The sequence below is a fragment of the Hevea brasiliensis genome, unplaced genomic scaffold (assembly GCF_030052815.1).
Source record: "Hevea brasiliensis isolate MT/VB/25A 57/8 unplaced genomic scaffold, ASM3005281v1 Scaf143, whole genome shotgun sequence".
Classification (NCBI taxonomy): Eukaryota; Viridiplantae; Streptophyta; class Magnoliopsida; order Malpighiales; family Euphorbiaceae; genus Hevea; species Hevea brasiliensis.
This window is the reverse complement of record NW_026614634.1, coordinates 1-25535: the sequence shown is the minus strand read 5'-3', so window position 1 is coordinate 25535 and position 25535 is coordinate 1. Positions and strand designations below refer to the sequence as shown.

Here is a 25535-nt window from a genome sequence, read left to right as displayed (position 1 = left end):
GTAACTCCTCTCTCTTTCTCTCTCTCTCTCTCTCTCTCTCTCTCTTCTCAATTTTAGATGGATTTAACTTCGGGAAAGATCAAACAGAGTGTTGGGCGTTAACGGTGGCAGTTTAAGAGGAGGAAGCAGAAAGCTGGTCGTCGGCTTGGGGAAGAGAAAAAACTGGTCGCAGGGCAAAAATTGTGAAAGAGGGGGAGAGTGAGAGAACGAGAGAGGAGGAGGTAAAACAAGGACATTTTTAGGGTTTTAGGTTTACTTAAAACATTTTTAATTTAGGTTTATAAAATAATTCGTATATAAAAAATATTTTTTATTATTTGATTACCGTATTAAATTAGTGACATATATGTTTATTTCATATATATATATATATATATATATATATATATAATATTTTTATATTTTAAAATAATTATCAAATTTTAGAAAATTAAAAATAGTAATCATGAATTTTTGTTAATTTATTTTTTTAAGTGCTTTAAATGCTAAAAATATGTAAAATATTTACTATAAAATAAATAAAGTCTTAATGAAATTTGTTGGAGGGAGAGATCTTGAGTTAGTCAGAGAAATTTTTTTCTTTTTTACAAATAGCATATGTGTTAATTTTAATTAAATATGAAAATAAAAAACAATAATTTACCCTAATTTTGATCAACTAGATAAAATAGAAAGTCTAATTTTAATCAATTGATAAAATTATAATTAACTTATTCAATTTGGCTTAAATTACTAAAATTAAAATGATTAAACAAAATTACAATTTCGCATTAAGTTTATTTTTTTCTTTTTGTGATTCAGCACAATTGAATTAATTTGAAATTTGTTCACCAAGGATATTTAATGGTCTTATGTAATCACCACTTGCGTCATGAATTATCTTTGGATGCGATTGTACTTATACCAACCACTACTACCTAACGGCTATGATCTTTTCTATCCCATGGGTCTAAGTCTTTGTTAATATGATAAAAAGGGCAGTACCATTTTGACCAGCTAAATTATACCCATTGTCCTATAACCCAATAACATGACCACACCATTGCTAATCTTGTATAAATAGGTCTCAAGCTTGAGCTTACAATTTCAAAGCCAAAATACAAGTAGAAGCTGGCTATACCAAATATTCACTCAAGGCCATGGACATTCTTACATACCCTTTTCGTCAATTTCTCTCAATGTTGCTACTAATTTTCTCACTTCATGTCTCTGCAATTCAATTGAAGATGATCCCAAGGCTTGGGGCACTTAGGAAACATAGCAGAGGTGAACTACTTCAAAGTAGCATAAACTCTGAATCTGCAGCTTCAAAAGATTTTGTTACATTTTTTTAACCCCAAACACTTGACCACTTCAACTATAAGCCTGAAAGCTATACCACTTTCAAGCAAAGATATGTGATCAATTTTAAATATTGGAGTGGTCCAAACACTAGTGCACCAATCTTTGCATTCTTTGGTGCAGAAGAGAATATAGATGATGATATTGATGGTATTGGTTTCCTTATTGATAATGCTTCTCGTTTCAAGGCTCTCCTTGTTTATATTGAGGTAAATTTTTCTAAAAAAATCTCTCCCACCAAGCCAAATCCATCAAGGTTTTATATTTACGTATGCTTTTCTTATGAATTGTTAATATATAATTCTGACAGCATCGTTACTATGGGAAATCGATACCATTTGGATCGAGTAAAGAAGCCCTAAGAAATGCTAGTTCTCTTGGTTATTTCAACTCAGCTCAAGCCATAGCAGATTATGCTGCTATTATTATGCATGCCAAGAAAAAGTATTCTGCGAATAATTCTCCTGTAATTGTGATTGGTGGATCCTATGGTGGAAGTAAGTGATGATTCTTTGATAATTCTTTTATACCAACTATGCATTATTAATCACTTTTGTCTTCTTTACACTAAAGGCTAGAAGTAGCGCTAGATAGTGAATGCAAGTATTTTCACATTGTTAATATTATCTTCAAGATTATTCTATTCCGAGGTTTTTTGGGATGAATAATTTAATATGGTAAGAAAAACTAACTCGTGATATTGTCTTAATTTACAAATAACGTGATAAATCGAATCTACCTAAAAATTTCTCTTTTCATATACCATATATTTTTTTTTTAACTTTTAATTCTTTGATGATGTTGTAGTGCTAGCCTCATGGTTTAGGTTAAAATATCCCCATGTTGCTCTTGGTGCTCTGGCTTCATCAGCTCCAATCCTCTACTTTGATGATATTGCCCCACAAAATGGTTACTATTCTATTGTGACCAAGGATTTTAAAGTAAGAGAAAAGAAAATATCTTTCATCTTTATCTCTTTATTAATTAATTTCTTTCGGGTTAATTTAATTAATTACTATTATTGAGAACTCTTCATTAATTACTTTTTATTCATATAATTAATTACAGGAAACTAGTGAGAGTTGCTACAATACCATACGCAAATCATGGGCAGAAATTGAAGAAGTAGCTTCCAAGCCAAATGGTCTTTCAATCCTCAGCAAGAAATTCAAGACTTGCACGTAAAAAACAATGATTCCTATTCTATATACAATATAACAGCCAAAAAAGAATTAAATACACACCATTCCATGCCTCTAAAATTTCTCTATACTTCAAGAAATAACGTGTAAATAATAATATGAGTATGTTTAGTATTAGTATTGTAGCTCTTATTAAAAAACAATTTTTATTGCTTAAAAATATTTTTTAAATCCTGAAATTGAATGCCAAACCAGTCTTATATTAGATATACACTATTTTGTGCCATTAAAAATCGTCTAGACTTGTAGAGTGTGTCATATGGTGTTCTTATATGTAAATAATACTAATTTCTATTCAATTTATCTTAGTTTTTGAAAGAAAAGAAAAGGAAAGAATCAGATATTAGTTTTAAAGTTCCGTATCTATTTATTTGTACTACTGCTTATGTTTTTCTTGTTTCTTTAGTCCATTGAAGAGAACTTTTGAGCTCAAGGATTACTTAGACTCGATATATTCTGAAGCAGCTCAATATAATGATCCACCAAACTACCCCGTTACCATTGTGTGTGGTGGAATTGATGGAGCACCAAAAGGAACTGATATTCTTAGCAGAATTTTTGCTGGAGTTGTTGCTTATATGGGAAACAATTCATGCTATGATATGGATGAATTTTATGACCCTACTCGAGAAGAATCTATTGCATGGAGATGGCAGGTAATTAACTTAATTAATTATTCATAAATTCTTCTTATTAAAACCCTAAAGATCAGCCTCATAGATAAAGATGAGTAAATTTTATATATATGTGCAGACATGCAGTGAGTTGGTGATGCCCATAGGCCATGATAGAAATACTATGTTCCCACCAGCACCATTCGATTTAAAAAACTACATAAAGGAATGCAAGAGCTTGTTTGGTGTCCTACCTCAGCCTCACTGGGTCAAAACCTATTATGGAGGCCATGTATGTATATAAACTATATATATTTCCAAATACTTAATTGTAAAGCTCTTCTTTATTATTATTATTATTATTGAAAGCTGCTGACGACATTCAACAACTATGGCAGGATTTGAAATTGATTCTTCATAGGTTTGCTAGTAACATCATCTTCTCAAATGGACTCAGAGATCCTTATAGCGGTGGCGGGTAATTAAATTGAATATATATATATATATATATATATATATATATATATATATATATATATATATATATATATATATATATATATATATACAGTTTGATAGTTCTTTTAATAAGTAAATTTAATATGTGATTTACTTTCTTTTTTTTTTTTTCAGAGTGTTGGAGAAGATATCAGATAGTATTGTTGCACTCTCTACTGTTAATGGTACTCATATTTATATATAAATTAAAAAAAAAAATCAGCAGATATTACAAGAAAAATTCTGCAGAAACGAAATTCGAAAATTTTCATGAGTGTATATGCAATTTTAATTTTTTAATTTTTAGGAAGAAAAATTATTATCTATGAAATTTGAATGCTAATCAGCATCCTACATTTGTTGCAGGATCTCATTGCTTAGATATTCAACGAGAGAAGCCAAGTGATCCGCAATGGTTGGTGATGCAACGAAAATCTGAGGTGGATATAATCCAAGGCTGGATTTCCAATTACTACACTGATCTTCTTCAGCTCAAAGATGGAACTAGCAGTACTTGACAATGCTATCTCTAGCTCTAGTTGTGCAAGTATAGTACAACTATGACCTTGGGTGTATTAAATTAATTGTAAGGATCGATCATGGCTTATGGCTCTATACATAATTAATCTTACTTATTCATTAGTACATTATTGATGGATATGGACATAACATAAAAGATAAAGGGCACAATATGAATGAATATGTAGCAAAGCCTTTTGGTGCATGTCACCCATTATTAAGGACCACTTTGTCTGCCATTAAGGGTAACATATCCATTACCCAGTTTCTGCAGTGGGAGACTAGTCGCCTTAACCCATAGAATTTATAATTTTAATAATATATAATAATAACAACTAACGCTTATCTCAAATTAGTTGGATTGCATAAATCTTTTTTCATTATTAATTTTATTAAATAAAGTCCATTTTAATATTCAAAATTTATAATAATGCAATATTACTTGTGCATCATTTTAGGTATTATTTTCCTTTTTTACTCTTTCACTTACTAATTTATCACATTTTGAGTTACGAATAATTTTAATATAAATAAACTAATTTAAAAAAATTAAATAAAAATTGTGAATTCATTAATAATAATCATAAGATACAACATAATTTTCTCATAATATAAAAAAATATAAAAATATAAATAATAAAAATCTTTGTTAAGAGATTATCTGAGTAAAACTGAATAATTTTTCGAGTATTAGCTAATCCTTTTTCATTTTGAACAATCAAATAAATCTTATGTAATATTGTCCTTTGAAAAATTGTTACCTCTATAGTATCCAAAAGAGATTAAACTACCAAATATCAATAAAGAAATAAGCTGTAATACTAGAATCCATTAATAGAAAATTATTACTCATCCTTGAAAAATCAATCCAAAAAAAAAATATCAATGATTTATGTTGTATTTCAAACTGTCAAATAATTTATTTAAATACTATAAAAAAAAAAGGAGAGCATGACCCTAATATTAAGGAAAGAATCTCAAATCTATACATTCTCAATAGACAAAAAAAAAAAAAAAACTCATTCATATATATATATATATATATTAAAAAAATTAATAAAATAAATAAAGAAAATCGAGAATAATTTAAAATGCTTCTAACCATCAGTTTATATATATCCTAGCTAGCTAGGGAAGAAGGAAAAGTTGAAATTAATTAATTAATTAAAGATGCTTGTCATGGAGATGATGGAAGATGGGACTACGTATAGTCTAATTCAATATTCAAATTAAGGTTTGATTTTATCAAGGAACCATAATGATTCATAATATAGTGGTAGTGTTGGTCCTTTGGCCTACAAAGGGCAATTGGATAAATTTTGACAATTATCTCTGAACTTATTTAGTTGTAATATTATAGTCCTTTAACTTAAAAATGTAGCATAAAATCTCATCAACTTTCAAATTTTGTACAATAAAATTCCTTTAATATCCAATTATCAGTTTTTCAGTTATACGCTGACCTAAACAGTTCCAGCATGGATCTTAGTCAGTATTTCTCTTTTCTCTCTCAAGCTATGTGTAAATTGAATCCTTCTTCTCTTTATAGACAGAATAATTTTTTATGCATAAAGAGAATAATTTTATACTTTGCATAAAAGAAGAGAGAGAAATGTTGACTAAGCGCCATGCGGGAGCTATTCACATCAGTTTCTAACTAAAAAATCAATAATTAAAAGTCAGAGGGATTTTACTGTGCAAAATTTGAAAGTTCATAGGGTTTTATGTTACATTTTAAAGTTAAAAGACTATAGTGTTATAACTATATAAATTCAAGGACAGTTGTTGATATTTATGTAAGGGCAATATAATATTGCATTTGCATGCGTGGCCATTGTGTAATTTTTTTACATATAGGAAACTTCTTTTGGAGTCAATGGAGCAGTAGGGACGAAGCATCTTTAATTCTAGCAACCCATTATTAGGATACAAAGTAACATAACACCTAACTACTACGAATGATTCATCCACCCTTGTCCTTTTCCAAATTGAATACTTTACTTTCATATCTTTATTTGCCCACACTCAATTTATCACATTTATTTATAAATTTATCAATCATTTGATATTTTTTTAAAGGGTTAAAAGTTATTTTTGAAAATTTTAATTTGAGAATTGACTCTGATAACAAATTGTTTATAAATTAAAATCAATAATTTTAGTTTAATTCGATTATTATTTAATTTGTTTTGAATTAATTAAAAAATTGAAAATTTTTTTTAAAAAATCGATTCAATTTCACTTGGGCTTTCTTAAAAAACAATAAATAATTAACCCAAATAAAAATTTAATGTTAATAACAAGAATGGGCCTTGGGCCAGGCCTTACACAAATAGATTAACTGCGCAGCTCCCGTCACACCACCAACAACCACTTCACCACCTGTTCATCGGGGTACTCCGCCGTGTCATCCTCCGCTGGATGAGGAAAACAAAGATTCAACTCTTGAATTTGAAATTAGGGTTCTTAACATTGATAGCTTCCAAATCCCAATCACAAACATGTTGAGACTGAATCGATTAATAAAACACATTAATAACTCTACCAAGTCTTCACTTCTCTTACTTCAAAAGCAGCAGCAACAAGAGAAGCTCTTATACTTTCCCTTCTCGGTGTTTCTTATAAAAGACCTCCACTCGCTTCCTTGACATGTGCTATGTAAGCTCTATCCCTAATACCCATTTCCCCTTTTTTGAAAAAGAATTGAACTTTGAAACTTTCTATGTGATATGTGTATTCTTTTCTCAAATTGTAGCTTTGAAACAAAGCAGCTATTGAGAAAGAGCGTGCAAGGCTGCAAGTGTTTTGTGCCCCTCTCTCTCTCTCTCTCTCTCCTGTATGTGTGTGATTACTTGCAACTTTTTTTTCTTTGATTTTATATTTGAGTGAGGGTAGATTGAGGTTTAATTAATTATTGTCTGATGTGATTTAGGACAGTGCAGATGAGATGAATAGGGGTTACTTTGCTGATATTGCAGAGTTCAAGCAACATGGTGGTAGGGTAAGGTAAGGTAGTTATGGATAGCTATTTATAGGTTAGGTTTGGTTATTCTATTATCCAAACTTTGCAAAATTTATTGCTTCAATTTTTATTAAATGTTTAATTCACATTCATTTCTTGTTTTGCTTGTATGGTTGGTGTTGATAATCATGAATGCTTATGCAACTATTATTTTTTAGGAGATTGAAGATAATATTGAGTACTGTTTTAGAAGTGGGGAGGAGGGAGAGCATATACAGTTGTTGAGATAGTTTTCATCAATCTGGGGAACGTTATTGTTGTGAATTTTATTTTAATCTGCTATGCTAGATGTCTATGCATGAGATGAGATTGACTTAACAAGTTTGTGCATTATCATGAGTAGCATTTTGAATAATCGCTATGTATAACAATGTTGGTATATGCTATATGGTTTAAATTGTGTCTTAAGATTGTCAAATCAAGCTGATCTGGTACAAATAATTTTTATGGTGGAACTTATCCATGAAAATAAATGTAATTAACCCTCCTCCTGCACCTGTGGGCTGCAGCATGAACCTACTTGGTAACTGGCTGAACATTAGGTTAGATTATGTGCCTTTTTTAGCAAGGACTTTTTAGTTTGTCAATGATGCTCATGCAGATTGCAGTGGCAAATAAAGTTATAATTCCAGCAATGGCAGTAGTGAAGTTTCCCAACTTAGAAGTGAACTTTTCTGATGGTAAAACTTTAAAGTTTGCCTTTTGGGTCCAGTGGAAGTGTGGCTGATGCTGACACATCAACTATGCCTAAAGCATCTTTACTATGTCTTTCATTTCAAGCAAGCTCTCAGGTATGGACTGTGAACATCTTTTAGTTAAATTGTATCTATACATCTGTCATGGTGTTTCCTTGCAGATTTTAATGTGATTATGAATCATGCCAAATGTTCTATTTTTGGTTTAAGAGTCCTCGCCATCGCAATTAAGGCAATTATAAGAACTACAAATGAGGGGAAAAAAGGGTGAAAAGAAAAATGAAAGGGAAAGAGGAGACATGAAGAAGGCTGAAAAATCAAATCAGCAATGACAGAGATATCCTGGATTTTTTTTTCATGCGTCCAAACATGGTAGGCAATAAAACTATGTTTAAGGTTAACCTCCTAGGTGGCGTGATAAGATGTCTTTGCCCATATTGGATTATTGGATCAGGGACTTTCTTATTGCTGGTATGTTTTTAATCTAACTGTTGTATGACAACTGGGCCAAGAAGAAATATAACAAAAACTGCAAGCCAAGTCATAATTGAAGAGTATCAAGTCTCTTTCATGAAATAACTGGGTTATATTCAAAATAGGTTATTAGATTCCAGCTCACTTGACTCCCTTAGTCCCTTTCCTTTGATGTTCTGATGGTAGTGCCTGGGGATTTCAGAAATCAAAATATGATAACACAACATGAATTTTCTGCTGCTGCTGGTTAGGGTTTTTGTTTTTTTTTTTTTGAAATAAACTTTTTTTTTCACAACAGGCCGTGATTGACTCCTGGACCATGCCTTTTCTCGATGCATTTCATGATGCAAAAAATATTCATCTGTACAAGGTACTAAACTACATTTTTCCTTATCATTTTTGATATGAACCTGCCTAACTCCACCTCAAAAGCTAGCTCACAAGGGAAGGTTTGCAAACTCATATATATAACACTCAAGACCTCCCTGCAGAACCGATGTGGGACTCATCAATTTTACCATAATAATGTGATATTGACAGCCAAACCTTGTGATGACATATTTTGCTATTGACTTAATAATCAAGATTTCATATTTTCAGGTCTCATTTATAGACTCATGGCTGTTATGTCAGAATCCAATCAAACAGTTGCTGCTTTGAATAATGAGGAAATCTAGTACTGAAGGAAACAATGCACTTCAGAAGTGGATTGTTTATTCATTTGGTGACCATTATTACTTCAGAAAAGAACTTAAAATACTGAACCTTCTTACTGTTTATAAAAGGTTTTCAGTTCATAAGTTATGCCATTTCTAGCCAGAAGCATTTATTTTTAAAATGTGCTTTGTTATTGTCATCGCCCTGCAGTTACATTTTCCTACTGGACAAATTTGGTAGAATAACATGGCAAGGCTTTGGATTGGCGACACAAGAGGAGTTGTCCTCTCTTCTGTCATGCACATCGTTTCTTTTAGAAGAGAAATGAGGTAATTGATGCATAATGTTTGGCCTCGACTTTTTAAATGACCTTTAATCCCATGGTCTTGGATGTAAGAACCTAGGGGAATATCATAACTGTAGCAAGCATATAGCTTACTACTGGCATTGTCATTTACATTTTAACTTCGTGCTTGAACAAACAATATACACCTAGTTTGGTAATGTGGAATGGGGATATTAAATTATTGATTTCCCTAATGTTGCTTGCAGTGATATCAGCTTTGTGAAAGACATTGTTGGTGTTGGTAATTTGTTGGTCTCAGTTATTTTTAGGCCTTTGACAGTACATGGAGAAATTCGGATCTTCAATAGACCTCTGTTTTGTTGGAGACCTGCACAGTTAAGTTTTGAAAACCCTGTGTGGAATTGCATTTACATCTACGAATACTGAAGGATGTGAAGAGTCAATTACCTCCTTTCTGTTCCCCTTCTCTTCTGTTTCTTCAGTTTAACAGTAACAATTGAATATAATAGTTGCCTTCAAACTATCTAAGAAGTTTTTTCAAGCACACTGGTATTTTTTTCAGTTTTTGTCTGTTGCAGACCATGGCCAAAGCAAATATAAGCATTTCTATGTTGCTTTTCGGGAAGGGAATTATTGGAAAGGATTCAAAGGACTTTGATTGAAAGCCTAATATGTGCTCCCTGCTAAAACTTACAATTTTTGGGTCAATTACTAGACCCAGCCGCGGTCCGGTTCTGATCCAGAACCAGACCAGAGCTTGCGGGTTCAGATCCAGTTCCAGGCCCTCAGTTCTAGAGACCGAAGCTGGCTCGGCCTGCTGGCCACACCTACAACATCTGTCTGCAAATGCAAGGTTTCATATGGACTTGTAAAGCACAGTGGCTGAGTCTCGGAAGATATGCAAATCAGACAGAATTTTAGAACTTTCGAGCACATCCCCCGACAAGCACCCAAGTTTTTGGCAATGCCAAAGGATGCCAAATCTAGCAGCAAGGACCTGGATTCAGGACATCACTATGTAGCACCCAATTTTTTGGCAATGCTATAAAGCCAAGTCTAAATAGATTTCAAGGACCTGGATTATGGACATCACTCAGAAGTTTATTGACAAAATTAACTGCAGAAGAAAGTTGGCTAAGATCTTTATTAATAAAATCCCTATTTTAAGAAAAGGGACTCGTTACCAATAAGAATGGCCAACAATAACCTCAAGATTTTTTTTTAAAATACAAGTTTCATTGGAGGTTGGTAGCCCATTATTTTGTCTAGCAAAGAACATGGGCTGTTTGGCAGGATAAATATTATAGCAATTAAGACTAAGTTGAAGTCCCATCAACGTGCTTATCAAGATCCATCTAACTTTAAAAATGGTGTCTATTTCTTAATAGCAATTTCAATAGGTCATAACTTATGAACCTAAAGCTTATTGGTGTGATTTTTCAGAATGATTAATTTTTGGATCCAACATTCGGTTGTCATAGCTCTTGCAAGAAAAGCTGAAGATTAGGTAATGGGAAAGGAGGGTATATCTTGTGCGCAAGTTATATTCACTTTACTCAATCAACTCAACAATTACAAACCAAGGCAATCTTTGTGAATATCCTCAAAGTCAAATGGATACCAATCGCTAGCTACAACCTATAAATCTTCATATTATTATTATTATTAAAACAAAATATGTTGATTTGATCAACCCATTACCATAAATAACTAGTCAAGATTGTTGATTTATTTGGATGTCAAGTGATAACTTGGAATCAACATTTGGCCTTGGAGGCTTGGACTTGTTCAACTTGTTGGATGATTTGAACATCTAGTTTCTTATTGTTTTTGTTATTCTAGTTTAATTAGTTCAACCTTTGAATTATAAGTTGCTCTAACTAGATGATATGTCCAATTATATATTTTTTTTTCCTTTTTTTTATTAAAATTCAAATTTAAAATCTCACAATATTGAAAATAAATTTTCTATCTTTTTCCTTAGAAAATAATTTGGCTAGCTAATAGCTTAGAAATTGCGAGTGTATCAAATACTGAGTGTATCACAGTTTCATTAAAATCTCACTTAAACTAAACAATTAAAGCAATTGAAAATTTAAGTACAATGCTTGAAAAATAAATATAAAGCTGAAAAAATAAAAAGATAGATAAAATTAAAGATAAATAGACTGTTGAGTCTATTATTATTTGATTGATTGAGTGGTCGGGGTCTTTTACATTGCGGTGTGTCTGACTTTTATAGTTCTGACTATAGATATCTGGAAGACTCTTGGAAAACTCTGAAACACATTTTATCACGTTCTGCGGTTACTTATAATCATCTGCCAACTCCTGGAACTACTTAAAACCGTTTGAAATTGCCACTAACTCTCCTCTTTCAGATAACAATTATTAATTTAATTATTAATTATCTTATACCACAAATTAATTTTCTTTAATTAATAAATAAAATGATTATTCGTTTGAAATTGCCACTAACTCTCCAACAATTATTAATTTAATTATTAATTATCTTATACCACAAATTAATTAAATTAATAAAATAAAATTAATTAAATTAAATTTATAAAAGAATTATTTAATTAATTCTTAGGCCTAAAAATAATTAATAAATAAAATGATTATTTTTGTGCAAACACTATCTTAGAATTTAAGGATTAAAAAGTTTTTTTTAAATATTATTTTAGATGTTATTAAAAGAAGTAATTTAGAAAAAATATTTTTTAAATTAAAAAAAAAGTAATTATAGAAAGAAGTAAAAATTATAAAAATAGATTCTTCAGAGAAAAAGATTGAAGAATGAATTTATCATATTTGATTTTGATTAAGATTCTAACATATAATTTTATGCTTCTAAATTATATTATTGTATCATAAGTAAATTAATTTCATTATTATATATATGTTTTATTGAAATTAAATTTAAAATTTTATAATTTTAAATATAATTACAATATTTATGTAAAAGTAATAAAATATCCATGATTAGAGTTTATTTGGGGCTACAGTTTCAACTTGCTTTTTTTTAAAAAAAATACTATTTTAGACGTTAAAATAATGATTTAAAATTATTTAATTATAATATATTTAAAATAATATTTTTTTAAAAAAAATATTTTTTTACAGTATAAAAATTGAAAAAATTTTAAACCCTAATAAAAATTCATAATAAATATGTAAAATACGATTAGGTATGAGGGTGTCAAATGTCACAATCTAATTAGGTTCTTGTGGGCTAATTATTTCTATATCATTGGATATTGACATTTTTTAAATAATTGTGCTCTTTTTTTTAATTGCCTGATTATATCCCCATGATTTTTTTATTCACTAATTTATCATTGAATTAAGAGGGTTAACAATATAATTCCACATAAAATTTAATTAATTAAAAAATTATTAAGTTAAGATAATTCACATGAAACCTATATATCTAAAAGCTAGTTTTTATGACATTATATTCATTTCACATATTGAAATTAAATTAATTTTCTGAGTTAACACACTTATGAATTAGTCCTTACCTTTGACCTCTAGAAGATAATGTCATGTTCTAGATTATTATTATTATTATTATAACAATTTATAAGCAAGCAATATGTCATTGCAGATGAGAAGTGGTAAATAAATATTCTTATTTTGAGAGAATTATATGATTTGTGATTGTGAATGAGCGATTAATAAGTACCAATAAATGACTTATGCAATGACGCCTAATGCCCGGTTAATAGCCCAGTTCTGTTTAGCATTATTATTAAAATTAATATTAAAAAAATTACTTTTTAAATATATTAATTTAAAATAATTTAAAATTAAATTTAATAAATTTTAATCATATATTTTTTAAAAAATAATATTATTTTTTTTAATTATTTTTTTTAATAATATTTAAAATAATTTTAACCATTCAACTCTAATGCCAATTCCTCTATTAATTTTTATGGCTGCGCATGTTTGTCACCTGCATTCATTTAAGACCCCTAATCATTAGGTTATCAATATTCCATTTAAATTAAATAATTAAATAAAAACATAAATGTAATTTTTATTTTTTTTTAATTTAATTATCCTCAATAAATATTATCCAAATAAAAATAATTATAAAAATTATTATAATTATTTTTATTTGATTAATTTAATTTGATTTGAATGTATAAGATTTTTAAATGGATTAAATTATTTATTTTTTTATAATTCTATATAAATAATATTTTATATATAATTAAAATTTTATCAGTAATATCCATTAATTACAATATTATAAACTTTTTTTAACTTCATTACAAGAACTAATAATAATAATAATAATAATAATAATAATAATAACAATAATTTGATATAGAAACAAAGAATATCAAATAGAATATTGACCAAAATTCTTTGACTTTAAGTTTATACCAAATTAACACTAAATTAAATGTTTATTAATATTTATTAAATTATATTAAAAATAAAATTTGATGAAAAAAATTCAAATCTTTAAATACATTTTCAATTTCAACCGAAATTTATATTTTATCAATTAAATCTTCCTATAATTTAAATTCTTAAAATTAAATGTTTGCTAAAATTTAAAATATAGGTAAAGATTTATTTATATTTATAATTTAGTAAAAAAATAATACCATTAACATAAAATATTAAGTATATTTTAACATAAACTCAATTTCATATAATATGAATTTAATAATTTAAATTAAATATTTATATAAAATTTATATAAATTAATATGTATAATTAAAATAATCAATATATAAATTATAATATAAATATTTAATTTAAATTTTGTTAAATTTATGAGTAATCCTAAAATATTCTTAAACGTCCAAAAAGCAGAATGGATGCATTTATTTGAATCAATAAAAAAAATTATTAATAAAAATAAGAATAAGGTACTTCACTTTTGGGTGTGGGCCCCATTACTATCAAGGTCATCCGTAACATAAGGATGAGCACTTGCCGGTTGCCGGTTGCCCGCCTCATCCTTTTGCATTGCTTTCATCGGTCAAACGCCGGCCTCCGGAAATTAATCTTCCCAATGACAAATTTGCCCTTAGTCACTAGTACCGCAAAAATCGCCTTTTTCAAATTTAAATAATATTTTTAATATTTAAATTATCCCAAATTTAATTAAAATTTATTTTAAATTAATTATTATTACTTAAAAAATAATAAAACTCATTTAATTTTATATATTTTAATTAATAATTAATATAAAAAAATATTATTATTAATAATTTATATTTAAAAATTTTAATAATTTTATAAAATATTTAAATTCTATTTATTTAAAATATAATATATATAAAAATTTATAAAAATTATTATAAAAGTATATTTTTTTATTTAATTAATTAATTATATAAACGAATTCAAATAATATATAAATATTATTTTTTAAATTTAAATTCATATCAAATTTGATTATATACTATCCAAATTCATAAAATTTGATTAGATCAGAAACCCATATATATCCGATTTATTTTCCATCCTTAACAAAAAATGTCAACCATATTCTATACACAACTCTATTGTCAAAAACCTAAATTTCTTCAAAATATTTAAACATTGTTTTAAAACTCTTATAAATTTAATTCAATTATTTTATAATTCAATTTTTCTAGTCAAATTTGCATCGTTAATATTTATTTAATGTACTTTATTAATAAAAAATTATAATTTTAATGATAAATATATCCTGCTATATTAATGAGGTGTATTTATCATTAAAATAATAATTTCTCATACTAGTGAATTATATAAAGAAAACCTTAATAAATATAATGGGTGCACTTGTAATTTTATGTATATTGAATTTCTAAGAGAAAATTGAATTTTTTTTTTTTTAAAATTTAGAAGAATTATTGTAAGAAATACAAGGGCAAGAAAGTCATTGTGAAAAGGCAAGCCAAAGCTTTGTCATTAAGGATTGTTGTATATGTGGAATAAATAAAGTAGTAAAAAGATAAATACGTGGACAATATTTTTTTGCTTTTTTTTTTAAAAAAAAAAACCATTAAAAAATAAATAAAATAAATTACAAAAAATGGTGCATTGGGTAGTGCTAAAGTACCCCATAGTGGAACACAGAGGATTCAGCTTTATTTCAAATGGAGGTGGTTGAAGGGGCCCGTCTTTGCTAAGATAAAAGAGTGGCCTCGATCAAAGGATAAAGAAATAGAATTTCGGTGGGGCCATTCATTCATGTTCATATATTTAATCAAATTAATAAAAAAAAATAAAATAACCTACTATATTTTCAGTCCAGGTAAAATTAAATTTTAGATTAAATAAATTTATGTATTTTTCAATTAAGATTAAATAAATTTTTATTTAATAAAATTTTATTTTTTCATTAATAATAAAATATAAAAATATTAATTTTAATATTAATTTTTATTCATCATATTCTTTAATTTCTTTTTCTAAAAATTATTTTATTTAAAAATAATTATTAATTTTAAATGGTACACCAAATGATCTTAGTGAATGGGTATTTACTCCATAAAAAATAAAGTCTGAATTAATTAAAATGAACTTTAAATTATAATAAAATTGATCAATTCATTTAAAATTTAAATTATTTTTTATTTAAAATTTTAATAATTAAATTTAATCATAATTAAATCGAATTGAAATAAAATCAAAATAATAAAGCTTTCAATTTAATTCTAATTAACCTAATTCTTGAACTGAAGCAGATCTATTCTAATATCTTCTTTCAATTGATTAAAATGGATTATTTGTTGTTAGCAAGAAATCTTTATTTACATAAAATAAAAGCTCAATTGTCAAAATCCTATTTTGCTTTTTAATAAATGTCAATTTAACAAAGTGGAACTTTGTTTCACATATCTTCTAGATGAATTACATCATTTTTTAAAATAAAAATAAAATAAAATTAGGATATAATTGTTGCTATCTCTGCTCAAACCATCTATAATGTTATGTTTATTCATGATTAATTGTTGATAATCAGCCAATAAAGAATTGCTAAATTAAAATTTTTAAATAATAATTTAGGCTTCATTTATTTTAAAAAATATATTTTTAAAAAAATATTTTTAATCAAATAAATAATTATGTCAATTGATTTTCTGATTAGAGTTGATCAATTTGAGAATTACTAATTTAAATGGTGGTTGGTTGATTGCTTCACTGTTTAAACATAATTTTATGTAAAGTCAAGTACAGATTAGCCTTAAAGTTCAAAACTATTAACTTTGGACTTTTTCATAACTTGATGAAATATTCAAAATTTTTATTTATATATTGTTAATCTTAGTTAATTTATTTAATTTTATTAATTTATTTAATAATTTTAATATTTTCATTAATTTTAATAAAAATTTATTGATAAAAAAATATAAAAATTAAATAATATATATAATATTATAATCTTATTTTTTTCTCTCTTTTTAATATACTTTTAATTCTCATCTTTCACATCATTTTATTTTGAATTAAGGCCTAATAAATAAAAAAAAATCAAATATTTGAAGATGAAGTATTAATAAATAATATGACAAAAAAAATTTAATTATAATTTTTAAAATAATAATTATTTGATTCAGTAAAATAATATTTTTATTTAATTTATTTAAGAATAATTGTCAAAATTATAAAAAAAATTAAAATTATTAACTGATACTAATAATATTGTTAAATATTTGAACTATTTTTATCAATTAAATTATCTAGTCAAGGTAATTGTTAAAATTAAAATTAATATAAAAATTTGAGACTAAATTAATACAAAATTAAAAATTTTTACTAAAATTAAAAAAAATTAATAAAGATTTTTTTTAATCATTTGACCTAATATTTATCTTATAATATAAAATTTTAATTAATATATATATATCAAATTTAAATCTCCCAAATTAAATATATATAAAATTATACCCAACATTACATAAAAAAAATTCGTTGTTGCATAACACTTGAAATATATATTTTTTTTCTAATGCCGAAAAATATCATTAAAGAAAAAAAGCGTGCGAAATACGCACATGATGCACGTTTTTTTTTCTTTTTTTTTTCCTAAGCGCATGATGCAGTTGAAGCAGTTAGTTTACCGAATGGGAAGCACGGGAATAAATCATAACTCAATAATAATAATAATAATAATAATAATAATAATAATAATAATTTTTATCAGAAATAATAAATAATTAAATATCCTTAAAAAATAAATAATTAAACATTGAATTTTTAAATTTTAATATTTTTTTTATCCTCATATGATCAATCTGTATGTGAGTGTATTATACAATTTAAACTTAAAAATAAGAATAATTTATAATTTAATGTTTGAGGAATGATAAAGCCTGCAATTTAATTTTAATAAAATAATAATTTAGTTGAAATGATTTTTTTTATAATTTAATTTCTTTAATTTAAATTGAATGTTTTGTTTATAATTGACTAACCATAATTTTTTTTTAAATAGAAAAATTAAATTATAATTTTTATATTTTCAGATTAATTTGTTTAATAATAATAATAATAATAATAATAATAATAATAATAACTAATGTAATTTGCATTTTAAAAAATCAACTTTACGTAATATATTTAAGTGTTCTTCTGGTTTGAAACAATCAGGTTGTTTGTTTGTTTCTTTCTTTCAACTTTCCTTTCGTTTCCTTCTTTTTCCTTTCTCTCATTATCTATTGATTGTGTATCCGTCAATCTGTTCGTTTCCTTTCCAATTTCACAGCAAAACACAATCTTTTACTGCATCTTTCCTGTTTTTATAATCTCTACAGTTTCCAATTATTCTACCATTGAGATAGAAGGGAAACAACTGCAAAAGCAGAAAAACAGGAATGGCAGTGGCTTTTCCTGTCGGAATTGTCATCGCTGCCGTACTTTCGCACGTTACACTGGTTCTTTCTTCTTTTCCGGCTACTCTTACTCTCGAGAGGGGGATTCCTCCCAGTCATAGGCTCGAGTTGAACCAGCTCAGAGAGCGAGATAGCTTTAGGCATCGTAGAATTTTGCAGTCTGCTGGTGGTGTCGTGGATTTCCCTGTTCAAGGAACCTTCAATCCTTTCCTTGTTGGGTAAATTTGTTGGTTGTTTGTATTGTTCACGTGATGTTGAGTTTTGGGTTCTTGTTTTTGTTCATGTTTTGGTGGTTGGTAATCATGTGGTTGTACGGATATCCAATTGGGGCAAATGTAAACAATTTAATGCCTGTCGGTGGTTTCTTTGTTTAAGGGTCTTTATGTTTCTACTTTCTATTGTTTACAAGTTTCATCGCTTTCAGGATTGGATTTGTTGTTCTGGGTTTCCAATTTTGGAGTTTTTGACTATGGAATTTAGTATTTTTCCTCGTTATCTTTCATGTTCGTTTTTAATTGAACTATGCAGCTTAGTTTTGTGGGCTCTTAGTGGCTTTTATATGGGACACATTCACTTATACACACGTAGAAACTTACATATGCAATTGAGTTCGTAATGGTTGTTACATTGGAAGCATAAAAGCTGCATCTTGGAACCTGTAGATTGTGCAGTAATTTTGGTGGTTTGATTCAGTGTACTCATTTGATTGTGTTATAGGCTATATTATACAAAAGTGCAGTTGGGTTCTCCTCCAAAAGATTTCTACGTACAAATAGATACTGGGAGTGATGTTCTGTGGGTCAGTTGCAGCTCCTGCAATGGTTGCCCCGTTACAAGTGGACTCCAAGTAAGTTTACTTTAACTTACCCAAATTTTATTTGTTTGATTTTAGTCTCACCAAGTTTGTAACACAATAGGAGCAAGTTAGTGCTACAACTGTTTTCAACATGATTCCTGGCTTCTCTTACAGATTCCACTCACTTCGTTTGATCCTGGAAGCTCATCAACAGCTTCATTGATCTCATGTTCAGACCAACGATGCACTGTTGGAATTCAATCATCGGATTCTCTCTGTTCTTCTCAAAGCAACCAGTGCGGCTACACGTTCCAATATGGGGATGGCAGTGGTACATCAGGCTATTATGTAGCTGATTTTTTGCATTTTGATACGGTTCTTGGTGGATCTGTGACTAATAATTCTTCAGCTGCTGTTGTCTTCGGGTGAGCTGTCATGAATCTGTCAAAAATGAGAATTGTATCATTTCTTATCTGTTAGAAGTTGGAATTCTTGAATTTAGACAGTGAATTTTAAACAGGTGTAGCACATTACAGACTGGAGACTTGACAAAGTCTGATAGAGCAGTTGATGGGATCTTTGGTTTTGGGCAACAGGATATGTCTGTAATCTCCCAGCTGGCTTCACAAGGGATAACACCAAAGGTGTTCTCTCATTGCTTAAAAGGAGATGATGCTGGTGGTGGTGTATTAGTTCTTGGAGAAATTGTGGAGCCAAATATTGTCTATACTCCACTTGTCCCAACGCAGTATGTTTTGCTCCCTGCTTTATCTATTTAGATTTTGATTTTAGCAAGAACAACAATTAGTTTTTTTTTTGTTATTTAATAAATTTCTAGCAGAGTGGCATTTATTGTTTTTCAAAGTGACTATTTTGTTACATGTGCAATTTTTAAACCATCCCTTTGCTGCTTTGACCTTTCACAGCTCGTTGAGCGATATCATAACAGATGGTCATCATATAGTTCATAAATTTAGTTTTTTTTTTCCCCTCTCCATAGTGGCTGATTACAGCATATTTATAAAAATTTATAGTAATGCTTTCTTGCGTTTTTTTTGTGTACTGCATGGATGTTGTTATTTAGAGCGTTTTTCTCTTATAAATGTAACTGTTATCATCTTGAAGACCGGTTGCAAAAAGGAGAAGATGCTAGTAAAAGAAGTATTCATAATTAATATATTTCTAGTAATCAATTACAGAATTGTTAACCTTGTTTTTTCCCATTTGATATTATAGACTATCTTTTTATCACTGAAATTTGGTACATTCTTTGTTTTAGTATATTTCTAGTAATCTATTACAGAATTGTTAACCTTGTTTTTTCCCATTTGATATTATAGACTATCTTTTTTATCGCTGAAATTTGGTACATTCTTTGTTTTAGCTCATTGTGGTGAGTTTATGCATCTTGGACCTCAGTTTTCGTCCTTTGTTTAACTAACTTTAGGCTTTTGCAGTGATTGATGGATGCACATTGTTTGAATGGTAAAACACAATGAAATGGGTTTATTTCTTACCTTATGTTCAGCTAGTCATTCATTGTAAAAGTTGTCATACGTTTAAGGGATTAGAGGGTAGTCCTTATAATGCTATTTGTAAGTTTGTATTTTATCTTCTTCATGCACTAGTACTGTTAAAAATCATATGCCCTCAAACAAAGATCATATTCTTTATTTGCTACCATCTCTCATTCCAGATCGTGAGATTCAATCCCTAAAATTTTGAGCTTTTCACAAATTTCTTCCTTAATTGTCACATCTTGCTTTCATTTAATTGATTATCATCCTTTTGCTGCGTAATCTACTTAAGCTCTTTATCCGAGTAATTCCACACATAATTTCAAAGCCTCACTAGTGCAACCGGCATGAATAATCTGTGGCTGTTTGCGGATGATATAGTTCTGATAGATGAGACATGAGGAGTCAATAAAACGCTAAAGTTTTGGAGAAGTACTCTAAAGTCAAAAGGCTTTAAGTTAAGTAGAACGAATACAGAATACATGTATTGCAAATTCAGTGAAGGCCGAACTAGTAATAGGGAAGGAGTTAGTTTAGATGGAGTGGTATTGCTCCGAAGTAATCACTTTAAATATCTTGGCTCAATACTTCAAGTAGATGGGGGATGTGAGGATGATGTTCATCATAGGATTAAAGCCGGATGGTTAAAGTGGAGACGTGCCACGGGAGTTTTGTGTAATCGCAAGATTCTCAATAAGTTGAAAGAAAAATTTTACTGTACAGTCGTATGACCGGCCATGTTATATGGTAGTGAGTGTTGGGCAATGAAAGAATCGTATGTGTCTAAGATAAGAGGTGCGGAGATGAAAATGTTAAAGTAGATGAGTGGCCATACTAGACTAAATAAAGTCCGTAATATGAGTATTAGAGAAAAGGTAAGAGTGGTGCCAATTGAAGATAAGTTAAGAGAAGTGAGATTGAGGTGGTTTGGTCATGTGAATGGTAGACATACGAAGGCTCCAGTTAGACAAGAAGAGCACATTGGGTTGGAAGATAGAAAGAAAAGAAGAGGTAGACCTAAACTGACTTGGAGGAGAGTAGTACAACATGATCTAGAAGCATTACACATTTCCGAGGATTTAACCCAAAATCGTTTAGAGTGGAGAAAGCAAATCCATATAGCCGACCCCAATAAATTTTTGGGATAAAAGTTTAGTTGAGTTGAGTTGAGTTGAGTTATTTGATATGCACTAATTTTGTTTAGTTGATAATTGAGTTTTCATTTTTGTATTGCGTTTTCTGCAATTGTTATTATTAACCATGGCATCTAATTGAGGCAGTGAAAAACAGCCCATTTTGTATTATTGAAAAGTTCTAAGATGTCTGAATGCTTTAAGTGTGTGGACAATAAATTTTCTGTCCAAGTTACCAACTACCATGAATCAGCATTAATTGATTGTTTTTATGTTGAACATATTTGTATCAATCCGTTGAATGAAATTGAGCTTGGGATTGGCTACTTGGAGGCTTACTCAAATGTGTTGACCAAATAAACCATCTAGACTAAAACTTTAGATCTTGATAACAAGAGTCCTAGTCAAACTCTGTAAGTTTGGTTCAATTAGGCTAGTTAGGTGTCAATGCATATGAAAATAGGCTTAGGGCTTAGAAATGTACTTGCTTTAAGATCCTTTAGATCCGCTTATTATTGGCGGATCTCTCAGTTGCTACCCTTTAAAATCCAGAACCAATTATTAAGCTCAACGCTTGAATAGCTACAATAAAATCTTCTTTACATATCAGATAATTATTTTGGGCATGATGCCTGTTGCTGTTTGATAGCTTTTGATTGGATGGATAACCTGCCATTGTTTTCTAATTGATGCTCAAAGCAATGGAGAGTAAAATTTGTTTCTGCATTATGTGTGACTAACCACCTCTGCATCTGAAATTTCAGGCCCCATTATAATTTAAACCTACAGAGCATATCAGTCAATGGCCAAACTTTAGCCATTGATTCATCAGTTTTTGCAACATCAAGCAATCAGGGAACAATAGTTGATTCTGGAACAACCTTGGCATACCTTGCTGAAGCAGCTTATGATCCGTTTGTCAATGCGGTAAGTTTCAAATGAACTATTTGCTAGTTTTTAATTAGTAAAAGAATCTAATTTTTGAGGATCTTCATGTTCCGTAAATCAGAAAAGACAATTTACCAAGTTCGGTGTGTTACGTATCTCAAGAGTGTAGTGTTACCATGTTATCCAACTTTAACCATATTTGAAGTATTTATTTGTCTTCTTGGTGCAGATTACAACTATTGTTTCACAAAATGCACGCACATATCTTTCCAAGGGAAATCAATGTTACTTAGTCACCACAAGGTTCGCTTTCCATATCTGTAATCTTAATTTGTTTTTGTTAAATTTGGAGAGAGTACCGGTCAAATTACATATTAATTCATTTTAATTTGGAATTATATAAGTGGTTAAGATACTTTATAAAAAAAAATGATTAACTAAGTCAATGTTGCAACTCAACCACTTATAATCACTATATTTGTTTATTCCTGATCTGGGTCTTAGATACCCAACACTCCCCCTCAAGTGTACCCACATGATTGTCACTAGACAATTAGTAATCCAATACGGATCCAATTATATAACTTTATGAGCGGCTGAAATCCACAATTCAGTCCGAGTCTAGGCTCTGATACCATGTTAAATTTGGAGATAGTGCCGGTTAAATCACATATTAATTCATTTTAATTTAGGCTTATATAAGTGATTAAGTTTCTTTACACATCAAAATGACTAGCTAAGTTAATATTGCAACCCAACCACTTATATTCAATATTTTTGTTTATTCCCGATATGGGACTTAGATTCCCAACAGTTTTCCACTGAGTATGCTGCCCTGTGAGATGATCCTAACCTGGAATTACTTATTTGTGCAGTATTAATGATGTATTTCCTCAAGTTAGTCTCAACTTTGCCGGAGGTGCATCCATGATTTTAAATCCTCAAGATTACCTTCTACAGCAAAATTCTGTTGTGAGTTGTTAAGATTATTATTCATTTACTTTTCTATTTGTAGTTTAAGAAAATATCTGTATATAGTTCATTTGCACAGAAGTTTGGAGTGAGATGTCTGTCTCCTTCAATTTATTCTGTGGAATTGAATACTTGGTCTTGATTGTTAAGATTATTATTCATTTACTTTTCTATTTGTAGTTTAAGAATATATCTGTATATAGTTCATTTGCACAGAAGTTTGGAATGAGATGTGGAATGAGATGTCTGTCTCCTTCAATTTATTCTGAGGAATTGAATACTTGGTCTTGATTTCCTTTTTTTTTTATTGTTTCTTCTTCAATTAGTTTTCCCCCTTTCTGAGTTCTACTTTTCTGTTAAAATTGTTGGAGAAGTTAGCTTTTACATTGTTCTTGCATTTCTTTCATACAAATCTGTTGACCTCTGAGGCTCTGAATAATATTGTAATGCCAATTTTGATATCTTGTACAGCCCAATCTTTGCTGCAATATTTGCACTCAATTCAGCTCCTTGATGTGTTGAAATCTGATGCTTTGGAGTGATGAGGAAATCAGTTGCTCTTTTCTGTTTTATACCCACTAATATTCATCTTTCTTCTTTTCTTTCAAACAAACACAGATTTTAACTTCAAAATCATCTTAAATTTTAATTCATTTGTTTTGTGTTTCATTCTATAGGAGCAGTAGTAAGCTGCTACTACTTTTTATATCCTCTTTTCTTTATTTATTTTTTGTATCTAAATGTTACCCTTTGTTTCTACTGAAAGATGGAAATATATTCGGACAATCTATAAGCCTTCACAGTAATCTGAATTCATGCTTCTGTTTAATGTTGTGCAGTAATTTGATCTGGTATCTTGCATCTCTAACTGGGATAGTTGAATTGGTATTGCAGGGTGGAGCCGCAGTGTGGTGCATTGGCTTTCAAAAAACTGCTGGTCAAGAAATTACTATCTTAGGAGGTAATGACACCAACAAACAAAGAATCTAGTTTTTGGATTTAGTTCTAAGATGATTTCGGGGTTGTCTAAGATATAGGCCTTGTACGAGTCCTATTTCCTCATAATCTTGTGATTCGACCGCCTTAGAGCAATTATTTTCTGAGTTTACTTCCTCATGCATGAGGTTTTAGTTTTTGTAATCTTCTGATGTCAACCAAGATACTGAAACTTCATCTCAAAAAACATTCTGAATTCTCCTTCCTCTCATAGAAGCAATGCCTAATGATTCACAAATTCACTCTTTTACTTCTTTTCGAATGTAGCAGCAATCCTGTGCTTATGCTAACATTACTGCCATTTTCTTTTGCAGATCTTGTTCTTAAAGACAAAATCTTTGTTTATGATATTGCTAATCAACGACTTGGATGGACTAATTATGATTGTAAGTTGCTGCTGCCTTTTATTTTTGGTATCGAGACCACATCGAATTGAAAAAATGTTTGTTCCCCAAACTTGTTTGATTTTAGTCCTGCACCAAACTGATCCTTTATCTGTGAATCCTGTCCTGTTAGGTTCAATGTCTGTGAATGTCTCGACAACTACAAATACCGGCAAAAGCGAGTTCGTCAATACAGGGAATATCAGTAACAATAGTTCACCAAGGAATGTACCTTACAAGCTGATATCAATAACCATGACAATACTCCTGAATATCTTTACACTTGGAAGTTACCTGTTTTCATAGCATGAGCTCTCATTCTTTCTTTTGTAATGCGCTGGCCGGTTTATATTTATGGCAACCGGCAAAGCCATGGACCCTTTAGTTCATATTCAGGGTGTGCAATAGCATGTGATTCTTCATTGTGGCTGCATTTTCCTTGAGAATATTTTTCATCAGCCATCTAAGCTGAGAATTTCATCCATTGAGATTCCATCTATTGACAGCTTTGTAAATTACATTTCATACAGGATCAATGATGTAACGTCAGAATTAATTTTATAGAAATTTCTCAGTTTTGTTACTTCTTGGATGATTCCTGTATTATGATCATACTGAGACACGTGGCTAGGTTGTTACTTAGCTTCTTTATACTTGTTTACCCTTTTT

The 25535-nt window shown here is 29.2% G+C and overlaps 2 protein-coding genes, 1 long non-coding RNA gene and 1 pseudogene across 3 annotated transcripts; all 4 read left to right on the top strand.

Moving 5' to 3' along the window:
- Window positions 1-1094: 1094 nt before the first annotated feature.
- Window positions 1095-4378, top strand: LOC131176504 (uncharacterized; annotated as a pseudogene).
- Window positions 4379-6501: 2123 nt separating this feature from the next.
- Window positions 6502-7982, top strand: LOC131176506 (uncharacterized). Its single transcript, XR_009146540.1, has 3 exons — window positions 6502-6832; window positions 6930-7180; window positions 7798-7982. It is a non-coding gene; the product is annotated as an uncharacterized LOC131176506 (long non-coding RNA).
- Window positions 7983-8969: 987 nt separating this feature from the next.
- Window positions 8970-10616, top strand: LOC131176505 (uncharacterized). The gene is made up of 3 exons (XM_058141546.1): window positions 8970-9351; window positions 9575-9703; window positions 9892-10616. Exons 1-3 carry the CDS (start codon window positions 9269-9271, stop codon window positions 9989-9991), a joined length of 312 nt encoding a protein of 103 aa, XP_057997529.1. The 5' UTR covers window positions 8970-9268; the 3' UTR covers window positions 9992-10616.
- A 7510-nt stretch (window positions 10617-18126) lies between these two features.
- LOC131176508 (aspartic proteinase 36-like) lies at window positions 18127-25449 on the top strand. Its single transcript, XM_058141551.1, has 10 exons — window positions 18127-18399; window positions 18899-19028; window positions 19152-19402; window positions 19498-19725; window positions 22392-22554; window positions 22745-22818; window positions 23391-23487; window positions 24382-24448; window positions 24798-24869; window positions 25000-25449. The coding sequence occupies exons 1-10, from the start codon at window positions 18164-18166 to the stop codon at window positions 25170-25172; spliced, it is 1491 nt and encodes a 496-aa protein (XP_057997534.1). The 5' UTR covers window positions 18127-18163; the 3' UTR covers window positions 25173-25449.
- Window positions 25450-25535: the final 86 nt, after the last annotated feature.

Coding starts and splice junctions, on each gene's coding strand:
- LOC131176508 (XM_058141551.1), top strand. CDS start 18,164: ATGGCAGTGGCTTTTCCTGTCGGAATTGTCATCGCTGCCGTACTTTCG. Junction 19,403..19,497: donor TCAGCTGCTGTTGTCTTCGG/GTGAGCTGTCAT, acceptor AATTTTAAACAG/GTGTAGCACATTACAGACTG. Junction 22,555..22,744: donor ATGATCCGTTTGTCAATGCG/GTAAGTTTCAAA, acceptor TTCTTGGTGCAG/ATTACAACTATTGTTTCACA.
- LOC131176505 (XM_058141546.1), top strand. CDS start 9,269: ATGGCAAGGCTTTGGATTGGCGACACAAGAGGAGTTGTCCTCTCTTCT. Junction 9,352..9,574: donor TCTTTTAGAAGAGAAATGAG/GTAATTGATGCA, acceptor TGTTGCTTGCAG/TGATATCAGCTTTGTGAAAG. Junction 9,704..9,891: donor TTTTGTTGGAGACCTGCACA/GTTAAGTTTTGA, acceptor TATTTTTTTCAG/TTTTTGTCTGTTGCAGACCA.